Source organism: Coregonus clupeaformis, unplaced genomic scaffold (assembly GCF_020615455.1).
Source record: "Coregonus clupeaformis isolate EN_2021a unplaced genomic scaffold, ASM2061545v1 scaf4197, whole genome shotgun sequence".
NCBI classification, from domain to species: Eukaryota; Metazoa; Chordata; class Actinopteri; order Salmoniformes; family Salmonidae; genus Coregonus; species Coregonus clupeaformis.
The window spans coordinates 1-12,729 of record NW_025537651.1 but is presented as its reverse complement, the minus strand read 5'-3'; the positions used below and the strand labels follow the sequence as shown (position 1 = coordinate 12,729).

The 12,729-nt window shown below is 41.5% G+C and overlaps 1 protein-coding gene across 1 annotated transcript; it reads left to right on the top strand.

Moving 5' to 3' along the window:
• The first annotated feature begins 310 nt into the window (after positions 1-310).
• Positions 311-10,899, top strand: LOC121532084 (tripartite motif-containing protein 16). Its single transcript, XM_041837776.2, is given in 8 exon segments — positions 311-907; positions 6,731-6,774; positions 6,776-6,824; positions 7,345-7,549; positions 7,552-7,577; positions 7,664-7,823; positions 9,180-9,236; positions 10,273-10,899. Coding segments are annotated over 8 exon segments (1,662 nt in total). The 3' UTR covers positions 10,797-10,899.
• The last annotated feature ends 1,830 nt before the right edge of the window (positions 10,900-12,729 follow it).

The window sequence follows — 12,729 nt, the reverse complement described above, 5'->3', positions numbered from 1 at the left end:
CAGGGCCACGTTCAGTTGCAAAATGTTCTCAAACATTGGAGATAGAAATTACACAAATACTGTAGAGCAGAAGGGATTCCTTATTCTACATGTCGGAGTGGCATATTTATTCTACATAGCATATTTATATCTGAACGTTCCAAAACGTTGCGTCCTGCTGAACACGCCCCAGTTCTCTCTCTCTCTCTCTCTCTCTCTAACCCCACCCCTCTGGCAGAACCAGGAAGTCCCTCTCCCTCCCACAAACTCTCTTCTGAGAAAACAAAGCTGATCTGAGTATCTGTCTGTGTGAGAGTGAACAACAGTCCAAATGGCTCAGCAGGGAGTTCTGCTGGATCAGGACCAGTTCTGTTGTTCTGTCTGTCTGGATCTACTGAAGGAGCCAGTCACTACTGCCTGTGGACACAGTTACTGTAGGAGCTGTATTGAGGGCTGCTGGGATAAGAATGTTCTGAAAGGGGTCTATAGCTGTCCCCAGTGCAGACAGACCTTCACTCCAAGGCCTACTCTGAGGAAAAATAACATGTTGGCTGAGGTCGTTGAGAAACTGAAGAAGACAGGACTCCAGGCTGCTACCCCTCCTACTCTGTGTTATGCTGGACCTAGAGATGTGGCGTGTGATTTCTGCACTGGGACCAGAAAGCAGAAAGCCCTCATGTCCTGTCTGGCGTGTCTGGCCTCGTACTGTGAGACTCACCTCCAACCTCACTACGAAGTTCCTGCCTTTAAGAAGCACAAATTGATCAAAGCCACAGCTCAACTACAGGAGAAGATCTGCTCTCATCATGACAAACTGCTGGAGGTTTACTGTCGTACAGATCAGCAGTGTATTTGTATGCTGTGTGTGATGGATGTACATAAAGGCCATGATACAGTCTCAGCTACAGCAGAGAGGACTGAGAAACAGGTAGGACCTGTTCAACTTGTTGGTAACTGTCTGATGAACAAATAATTAAAGATAGAGTAGGAACTAAGTCTGTTTGAATTAGATATTTTAAATATAATTGACCCACAGCAGAAGAAACACATATAGATTGTCTTAAAGATGCAGTCTGGGGATATTAAAGCGCGATTGCACTTTCTGATTAGGCCTCGTTTTAGATTTGGTTCATTAAGAAATGCTAGTGGCCATGACTGAATTCAAAACCTGAGTTAGTTTCGGCAGAATCGCATAAAGGCGTCCGCATACATAGGTTCGGTTTGCTCATAGTAGAACTCAGCTAGGCGAAGTGAACGTCTGTGGTCGCATACCCCCTTTAAAATCCTTTGCTTGAAAAACGCAATATTACTGTTTGTCCCTCGAGACGCCGTAAACTAGTACACTTTCTCAAAATAGTCTGAATTAATCTAAGATAACGCAATAAATCCGTAATTAATTTTGACGCTTTTGCCAAGGAGGTTTTAGGTGCGCAATTTTACATCTCACTAAGATGTTTGGTGCAGTTTTTCTCAAGTGAAAGTATTTGCATAAAAACTAGTCTTCTTCTTCTTCTTCTTCTTTGGTATAATGGCGTTTGCAACAATTATATGTGATTCCGCCACCTACTGTACAGGTGGATAATAAAGATCCAAAAAGGAAAAAATGCAGGGTAAAAAAAAATAAAAAGAAAAAAACCTCCATACAAAAATATTAATAACGAAATGTTAATTCCAGTACAACATTGGTGCCCGAAGACCCATAAAATAATGCACAACTCGTCGTACCTTGACATGAATGGGGTATGGTAGCAGACGGAACTGCGACTGCAGTGGGCTAAGGAACGAAAACACTGGAGAATTGGAAAAACATTACCTGGTCTGATGAATCCCGGTTCCTGCTGTTTCACACAGATGGGAGGAGTAGGGTATGGAGAAAACCACATGAGTACATGCATCCATCATGCCACGTGTCAACATTGCAGGCTGGTGTTGGTGGTGGTGTGGGGTGTGTTTTCATGGCACACATTGGGCCCCTTGATAAAAGTGGAGAAACGTTTGAATGCCACAGGATATATGAATATCATCACCAATCAGGTGCATCCCTTCATGGCAGCAGTGTATCAATCTGTGAATTAATTTTTCAGCAGGATAATACCCCCATGACACAAGGCTAGGATTGTCCAGGAATGGTTCCACGAACATGACAGTGATTTCAGCTTACTGCAGTGGCCTGCCCAGTCACCAGATCTCAATCCAATTGAGCATCTGTGGGATGAGATGGAACGAGCTATTTGGAGTAGAGACATTTTTTTCAGTTTGGAACATATGGGCAATTTCACATCAACGGAATTAAGATGAGACTCAGATTTATCACAATGTATGCCAAACAAAAAACATTGATTTCAAAGTTTAACAAACCATACAACTATGCACAAGGACTACTTTGAACAATGTACACTGAACATTTCACAAAAACACATTTACTGGAAGAACTGTGTAGATGCAAAGATTGGTAACAGAATTACAGTAAAATCTCCCTCCGTTTGTTATGCGACCACGTTTTCCAAAAACTCTGAAATATCTGCTCTGAATTAAGATTCAAAGATGTCTGCAGAAAGAATGGGGTGTCAGTTATGATATGACACCTTGTGTTTGAAAAAATCTATTTTAGTTATTGAAGTGAAGTGGATTTACACCCGGTAACAGAATTACGGTAACGGAATTACATAATGTGTCCCTGATCTGCACTATACAGAAATGCATAATTATGGATATAAATGTCATTCTCTTCATGGTGATGTATCCTGAATAGGGACATAAAGTTAGAAATATGCAATATCCTCCTTTGCATATATGGATATAATTCTACACACTGGCTATTATTCTTTTAATTTTTTCTCCCCAATTTTGATCTTGTCTCATCGCTGCAACTCCCCAACGGGCTCGAGAGGCGAAGGTCGAGTCATGCGACCTCCGAAACATGACCTGCCAAACCGTGCTTCTTAACACCCGCCCGCTTAACCCGGAAGCCAGACGCACCAATGTGTCGGAGGAAACACTGTTCACCTGGCGACCGAGGTCAGCCTGCAGGCGCCAGGCCCGCCACAAGGAGTCGCTAGAGTGTGATAAGCCAAGTAAAGCCCCCCGACCAAACCCTTCCTTAACCCGGACGACGCTAGGCCAATGTGCGCCGCCCATGGGACTCCCGATCACGGCGGTTGTGATACAGCCCGGAATGAACCAGGGTCTGTAGTGACGCCTCTAGCACTGTGATGCAGTGCCTTGGACCGCTACACCACTGGGAGCCCCCGACTGGCTATTATTCTAATGAGCTCTGCCCCAAACAAGACCAAATTTGGTTGGTCCAGACCGGACCCAATCTGAACCTATCATAGACGTCTTTGTTTTACAATTTTGGACATCACAGTAGAGTACAGTACAGTAGAGTTCAGTACAATGCAGTACATTATACTGTACTCTAGTGTACTGTACTGAACTATACTATACTCAACTTTTCTTTACTGTGCTGTCCAAACGTATAAAACATAGACGTCTGAGATTGGTTCAGATGTGGACCGTCACCAATCATGGACGTTACCAATTTAGAATTACGAGTTTTAATGACTTAATAATTTATTTTTTTAAATGATAAGTAAAAACACTAACTAATTGGTAGGTCTACCTTTACTTGTTACTTCTGTGAACTTTCATTATCCTCCCTCCTCATGAGGGAGAGAAATTTGAAAATATCTTAAAGGTCCAATGCAGACGTTTTTTTTATCTCAACACCCAAATCATGATTGTTTTCAATTAAAATTGTCAAAAAGAAACAAATAGCTTCTTAGCGAAGATATATTTCTCAAGCAAGAATTTTGCTAGGGCTGTCTGGGAGTGGTCTGAGTGGGGAGGGGAAAACTGAAAACTAGCTGATATTGGTTTGGAACTCTTTCTTATTGGTCTATTAACTAATTGACCACCTGGTGATGTCACTAGGTAGGCCAAAACGCCATCATGCACTGGGCTTTTTTAAAATATGTGGGGTTTTGGTAATGGAATTACAAGGCACAAGGCAATGTTTCTTGAACTTACAGAAGGCAAATAATTTATCCAAAACAAAATATGTGTTGATATTAATTGGCAGGGGGTCTTTACTTAAACATTATTGTGTTTTGATATATTTCTAATACCTTTTTAAGACTTTTTTCTGGTAGATGTTTCTAAGACCCCTTTTCCATCTGTTTGACCAGAAATCAAAGCCATTAGTAGCTAGGTTTCCATCCAATTGGCGATAGATTTCATGCAAATATAAAAAAAAATCTGCATAAAGAAAATATAATTGGATGGTTGTTATATCAATATTTGCGCTTAAAGGTGTTTCCACAATGTCTCGCATAATACATTTTACTGCCACAAAAAGATCCCACCCACCATGTCGAACAAAGAAATGATCTGTCGGCATTTATACAATTGTACCGAAACTTCCTGTTTCCTTTAAAGCTGTTGTGATTTATTTTATTTTATGTAGTATGACTTTACTCGCATAAAAACTGTGGAAGGAAAAGTGGTTACTTATGCCTCATTTATAAGATGGAAAATGGTTGAAATATCTCTAAGCTTTCATTTGACACCCAATTTGATATGCTCCTATAAAATTCACATGTTGGTGCTCATAGGTCATTTTACATGGAAATACAAAATGTATGACGTAGTACACAATTACTTTAACCTAGATGCTCCAAATGTATCACAATTTTCTCAAGTCAAACACCATTATCATTCGGAATATGCCCTTTCATGAGTCCAAAGTTCAGTGTAAACTCCTTTATCCATGTAGGCCTACATACAGTGAGGGAAAAAAGTATTTGATCCCCTGCTGATTTTGTACGTTTGCCCACTGACAAAGAAATGATCAGTCAATAATTTTAATGGTAGGTTTATTTGAACAGTGAGAGACAGAATAACAACAACAAAATCCAGAAAAACGCATGTCAAAAATGTTATAAATTGATTTGCATTTTAATGAGGGAAATAAGTATTTGACCCCTCTGCAAAACATGACTTAGTACTTGATGGCAAAACCCTTGTTGGCTATCACAGAGGTCAGACGTTTCTTGTAGTTGGCCACCAGGTTTGCACACATCTCAGGAGGGATTTTGTTCCACTTCTCTTTGCAGATCTTCTCCAAGTCCTCCAAGGTTTCGAGGCTGACGTTTGGCAACTCGAACCTTCAGCTCCCTCCACAGATTTTCTATGGGATTAAGGTCTGGAGACTGGCTAGGCCACTCCAGGACCTTAATGTGCTTCTTCTTGAGCCACTCCTTTGTTGCCTTGGCCGTGTGTTTTGGGTCATTGTCATGCTGGAATACCCATCCACGACCCATTTTCAATGCCCTGGCTGAGGGAAGGAGGTTCTCACCCATGATTTGACAGTACACGGACCCGTCCTTCGTCCTTTTGTTGCGATGAAGTTGTCCTGTCCCCTTAGCAGAAAAACACCCCCAAAGCATAATGTTTCCACCTCTATGTTTGACGGTGGGGATGGTGTTCTTGGGGTCATAGGCAGCATTCCTCCTCCTCCAAACAAGGCGAGTTGAGTTGATGCCAAAGAGCTTCGATTTGGTCTCATCTGACCACAACACTTTCACCCAGTTCTCCTCTGAATCATTCAGATGTTCATTGGCAAACTTCAGATGGGCCTGTATATGTGCTTTCTTGAGCAGGGGGACCTTGCGGGCGCTGCATGATTTCAGTCCTTCACGCCTTAGTGTGTTACCAATTGTTTTCTTGGTGACAGCTGCCTTGAGATCATTGACAAGATCCTCCCGTGTAGTTCTGGGCTGATTCCACTCGTTCTCATGATCATTGCAACACCATGAGGTGAGATCTTGCATGGAGCCCCAGGCCGAGGGAGATTGACAGTTATTTTGTGTTTCTTCCATTTGCGAATAATCGCACCAACTGTTGTCACCTTCTCACCAAGCTGCTTGGCGATGGTCTTGTAGCCCATTCCAGCCTTGTGTAGGTCTACAATCTTGTCCCTGACATCCTTGGAGAGCTCTTTGGTCTTGGCCATGGTGGAACGTTTGGAATCTGATTGATTGATTGCTTCTGTGGACAGGTGTCTTTTATACAGGTAACAAGCTGAGATTAGGAGCACTCACTTTAAGAGTGTGCTCCTAATCTCAGCTCGTTACCTGTATAAAAGACACCTGGGAGCCAGAAATCTTTCTGATTGAGAGGGGGTCAAATACTTATTTCCCTCATTAAAATGCAAATCAATTTAGAAAATTTTTTAAATGCGTTTTTCTGGATTTTTTTGTTGTTATTCTGTCTCTCACTGTTCAAATAAACCTACCATTAAAATTATAGACTGATCATTTCTTTGTCAGTGGGCAAACGTACAAAATCAGCAGGGGATCAAATACTTTTTTCCCTCACTGTACATAATTAACACAAGCTACATTATTATGAAAAGGGACAGTATGACATTTCATTTTGATATGAAATGAAAATCCATCACAGTCCTGCCCCATCTCATGGTCTCAAGGTATTCATAATCACCTGAAGGAGCTGTTTGAAAACTGTCTTGTTTACCAGATAAATTACCAAAAAATACATTGAATTCATATAAAATCAGCAGGGGATCAAATACTTTTTTCCCCTCACTGTAGCAACATCAATTATCATATTGCAAAGGGACTTCCTCATGATTTTAGACCTTACTGTCTATGGGCCCTATGTCTCATTATTGTATTACTGAACTACTGGACAAATAAAGCTTGATAACTCATTGAAGAGTGACTCTCCACAGAAGCAACTGGGGATGAGTCAGCAGAAGGTCCAGCAGAGAGTCCAGAAGAGAGAAGGAGTTGAAGGAGCTCAAACAGGCTGTGGAGTCTCTCAAGGTGAGTACTATTGACCAGAGATGCACCTTTTCACTTCTCAGAGAGAGAGAGAGATACAGAGAGAGAGAGAGATAGAGAGAGAGAGAGAGAGAGAGAGAGAGAGAGAGAGAGAGAGAGAGAGAGAGAGAGAGAGAGAGAGAGAGAGAGAGAGAGAGAGAGAGAGAGAGAGAGAGAGAGAGAGAGAGAGAGAGAGAGAGAGAGAGAGAGAGAGAGAGAGAGAGAGAGAGAGAGAGAGAGAGAGAGAGAGAGAGAGAGAGAGAGAGAGAGAGAGAGAGAGAAGAGAGAGAGAGAGAGAGAGAGAGAGAGAGAGAGAGAGAGAGAGAGAGAGAGAGAGAGAGAGAGAGAGAGAGAGAGAGAGAGAGAGAGAGAGAGAGAGAGAGAGAGAGAGAGAGAGAGAGAGAGAGCTCCCTCACTGATCCCCTGATGGGAAACAGGTGTCTGGCCTCCTAGTTATAGAGAGAATAGACTGCTTAACATTCTCTTCGCCTTCTCTTCTCTCTCTCTCTGTCTGTCCTAAAAGCACTCTGCACAGGCAGCAGTGGAGGACAGTGAGAAGATCTTTACTCAGCTGATCCGCTCCATTGAGAGAAGGTGCTCTGAAGTAAAGGAGCTGATCAGAGCCCAAGAGAAGGCTCAAGTGAGTCAAGCGGAAGTTCTTCTGGAGCAACTGAAGCAGGAGATCGCTGAGCTGAGGAAGACAAACACTGAGCTGGAGCAGCTCTCACACCAGAGGATCACATCCATTTCCTCCAGGTAACTATATTGCCTTGATACATGTGACACATCTGTGTACAATGGATGAAACTCTCAATTATCTATCTGTCTGTCTCACTCTCCAGAATTATCAGTCTCTCTCCAGTCCCAGTGTATCTTCAGACCTACCCAGCATCACTGTCCGTCCTCTTAAGTACTTTGGATATGTGAATAAGACTGTGTCTGAGCTGAGAGAGAAACTAGAATACTTCCTTAAAGGAGAATGGACCAAGATCTCAACTACAGGTGTGTTGAAAATAATCTACTTTAGATCACTGAAAGTTCCCTTCTAGTCATATACAGTGCATTCAGAAAGTATTCAAACCCCTTGACTTTTTCCACATCTTGTTACGTTACAGCCTTATTCTAAAATTGATTAAATAAAACATTTTCCTCATCAATCTACACACAATACCCCATAATGACAAAGTGAAAACAGGTTTTTTAAATTGTTTGCAAATTTATTACAAATAAAACACAGACCCTTTGCTATGAGACTGGAAATTGCGCTCAGGTGCATACTGTTTCCATTGAACATCCTTGAGATTTTTCTACAACTTGATTGGAGTCCACCTGTGGTAAATTCAATTGATTGGACATGTTTTGGAATGGCACACACCTGTCTATAAAAGATCCCACAGTTGACATTGCATGTCAGAACAAAAACCAAGCCATGAGGTCGAAGGATTTGTCCGTAGAGCTCCGAGACAGGATTGTGTCGTGGCACAGATCTGGGGAAGGGTACCAAAAAATGTCTGCAGTATTGAAGGTCCCCAAGAACACAGTGGCCTCTATCATTCTTAAATGGAAGAAGTTTGGAACCACCAAGACTCTTCCTAGAGCTGACCGCCCGGCCAAACTGAGCAACCGGGGGAGAAGGGCCTTAGCCTTGGTTTTTCAGCGGCAGGGACTGGGAGACTAGTCAGGATCGAGGGAATGATGAACAGAGCAAAGTACAGAGAGATCCTTGATGAAAACCTGCTCCAGAGCGCTCAGGAGATCAGACTGGGGGCGAAGGTTCACCTTCCAACAGGACAAACGACCTAAGCACACAGCCAAGACAATGCAGGAGCTGGCTTCAGGAAAAGTCTCTGAATGTCCTTGAGTGGCCCAGCCAGAGCCCGGACTTGAACCCAGTCGAACATCTCTGGAGAGACCTGAAAATAGCTGTGCAGCGATGCTCCCCATCCAACCTGACAGAGCTTGAGAGGATCTGCAGAGAAGAATGGGAGAAACTCCCCAAATACAGGTGTGCCAAGCTTGTAGAGTCATACCCAAGAAGATTCAAGGCTGTAATCGCTACAAAGTTGCTTCAACAAAGTACTGAGCAAAGGGTCTGAATACTTATGTAAATGTGATAGTTTTTTTTTTATACATTTGCTAAAACTTCAAAAAATCAGTTTTTGCTTTGTCATTATGGGGAATTGTGTGTAGATTGATGAGGGGGAAAAAACAATTTTATCCAATTTAGAATGAGTCTAATGTAACAAAATGTCAAAAGTCAAGGGGGTCTGAATACTTTCCCAATGCACTGTACATGTGCAATATGGTATGATGATAACATTCCCCTCTCTCTCTGTGAATGTGTTTGTTTGTCTATAGTGAATGTAGCGGATATTTTGCCTACAGAGCCCAAGACCAGAGAACAGTTCTTACAATGTGAGTCTCTTTATTCAAAGTAACTAACAGTTTGGACAGGAAACCCACATATTAATTTAACCATTTATTAGAAAATAGATGAAAATACATTTGGTCTTGGCATTAGGCAATGCTACTTCAGGGGAGCTCAATGCCATAGCAATATGTCCATTATTACCATGATCAATCAACTACAGGCTAGCAGAGAGCAGTGAGATATATACCAATCCCCCTGACAGGAACAAATAGCAGAACCAAACAGGTGGATGCTGGGGTGGTGTTGGGCTAGCAGAAAACAGACAATGCATAGCGGGTAGCAGCGATGTTACAGCAGCAGCAATATTAAGCAGCAAAGAAAAGCCAATGGCATAGCTTAGCAGAAAAGGATGTGTGTGCAGAACTGGTCAAGTTAAATAGACCTCCATATTAATGTAGGAACTTCTGTTTGAATCCGATTGGTGCAATCTCAGCTGATGCCATCTCTATCTCTAATTCTCTTTTTACAGACACTCCTCACAAACCCTAAGATAGGAATATATACTATAGCAATAGTAGATATAGTCAAAGACTGGGTAGTGCAGCTATCTGATTCATTGTATTGCTCATTTGATCTCTGCTCTGCTATAATCAAAGACAGGGTACACTGTAACAAATTGATGTAAATTTACAGTCAAATCTTAGTTAGCTACTGGAATTCTATATTACAGTACATTACTGTAAAAGCAATATATTATGGGGGCTCAATGGCATTCTGCTACACTGTTAGCAATTGCTGTAATTTTACAATAAAATGTTACAATAAAGTACTGTATTACCTGTTTTGCTGTTTATTTACTGCAGCATACTGTAAATTATGGTGCATTGTGGGAAAATAGTACAGCCACAGAATACAGCAACCTACTGGCTACTGTGCTGCCAATAATTTACGATAATGCAGCACCACCCCATACTGTATTTTTGGAGCACCAAAAACCTTGTCCTGTAAATCTATACAGTCAGTATCTGACAACTTATTGTTCTAAACTCTGCTGGTCTCTGCTCTCTGCTCTTCTCCCAGATTCCTGTCAGCTCACCCTGAACCCAAACACAGCATGTGAAGAACTCTTTCTGACTGAAGGGAAGAGAAAAGTGATCTTTACAGATCAAGCCCAACCATATCCTAACCATCCAGACAGATTCACCAACTACTACCAGGTTCTGTGTAGAGAGGGTCTGTCTGGATGCTGTTACTGGGAGGTGGAGTGGAGTGGGCACTGTGTTCATACAGCAGTCTCATATAAAGACATCAGCAGAACAAGGGCAGGTCATGCATTTGGATCCAATGACAAGTCTTGGAGTTTAGGGTGCTCTAGTGGTGGTTATCGTTTCATACACAATAATGTTGTGACTAATGTGTCAGGCCCTTGGTCCTCCAGAGTGGGAGTGTACCTGGATCACAAGGCAGGTACTCTGTCCTTTTACAGCGTCTCTGACACAATGACCCTCCTCCACAGAGTCCAGACCACATTTCCTCAGCCCCTCTATCCTGGGTTTCGTCTCTATGGAGCTAATGATACTGCTGAGCTGTGTAAACTGTGGTAGGGGCCCACATAGATACTAGTCATGCTGGTGGTGACAGTCCCCATATGTGATGCTTCATTCTGCTTAGTTATTTTGTACAATTACTTCATCTCACTGATTTGATCTTCAGAGATTTAATAATATAATAATAATAATAATAATAATGTAATGTAATTTAATTAATAAAAATGTAATGTATTTATATTCTTTCAAATGCAATGTTTTAATCTTGTACATTCACCATGATGTATGCTTTTGATGTATATTGGTTTGCATTGAGAACCATTGATATGCTTTCTATTGGTTATCTGTCTCTATGCGATTTTCCTCAGTGCCATGGAACAGGTAGTTTCACTTACTTGCTAACTAAACTATTTGGGCCGGTTTCCCGGACACAGATTAAGCCTAGTCTTAGACTTAAAAGCATGTTCAATGGAGCTGTCCGGGAAACCAGCCCTAAATTTGACATATTTTATGCACCCATCAGTCTCAGGAGCAACATTAAACCTGTCCAGCAGATGGTACTACTGACCAAACAATAAAAAACTGCAAATATCTTGACTTGCCACTCAATATATTGCACTATAATATCATTGTAGATTTATTGTCTTCTAAATCAACTATCCCGAGTTAGGAACAGATTAAGTTAGGCCTTCTATTGTTCAGTGATTAAAAAATATTTCTGGTGATGGGAAATAAATATAACCAAAACAAGGTTGTGATTTGGATTGTCATTTTTTTTCTTTTTTTGGATAAGCAAGTTCCTAAAACGTTAAAATACTGCGTTTCACCAGTACTGTACAGTTGTTTGTATGTTTATGTCTGACATTAACAAACACTATAGTAATAGTATTCCAAGGTATGTATTTTACTTTAAATGGATTGTGTTGAAGCTGGTTTGTGGCGTGGCGATAGCGTGAGGAGGGGAGGAGATACTAATAAAGAAGACAGACGAGGTAGAGGAAGATTTTCATCCACAGGAGAGTTACTGGCTCTGTGCCAAATGACACGCACTTCTGACCAGGTCAATAGTAGTGCACTACATAGGGAATATAGTGTATATTTCAGATCACTGTCATTAGAATAATTCATGGCTGACATCCCCCATTTGTGTTTAGACATCCTCTCATTGAACAGGGACATATTCTAAATGGTCAAGTGTATTGATAAGTCATACTGGGTCTAACTAAAGTTCCACATACAGTACCTGTATTCCTTTATCTCCAGAACTTTACCTGATCTCTCTCGCTCTCACACTCACTAGGGCCGGCTCCAGGCATAAGTGGGTACGAACAAGTGACAAATGTCCGGGCAAGCGCGGTCCATTTAAAATGAATTCATTCTTCCCTCGCCCTGCAAGTGTCAACTCATCATGTTGCATGAGCCTCATTTGCTTTTTAACTTTTTCTGCATGTAGCCTATAGGCCTACTGGTTGTATGAGTTTGGGATCTATCATCCCATAACTGGCCCAGAGTCTGTTTGGAATAGACTATTTCATTTTCACACAGAACGAATAGAATGGGGGATAGTAGTTGGCTAGTGAGTTTGCTGTTTGTTACTTCTCTTTTTGGCTGAGGAAAAGTAAATGTGGATAGTTATTCTAATATAGGTGGGGCGTGGATTTCAAGTTTGGGGAAGCTATTTTCACCATAAAAATCAACGGAGTATTTCGTATTATTCTGTACGTAAATCCGATACACTCCGTTTAGTAAGATATGTTACGTTTCATATTGCATGTATTAATTTGTGGATGTTCATCACCCATTTTGTATGATATGTTAGGAATTACAATTCGTATTAAAAGCTAGGCTAGGGATGAGCTAAAAGGGTTAAGGCCCACCCATCAACCCTCAAAGCTAATAATTAGAACATATGAAAGTTATTCTCCTATCAACCTACTGGTTTCATAGGCTGGCAGAGCTACTGACAGACTGGCGCCTACACTAAGGAATA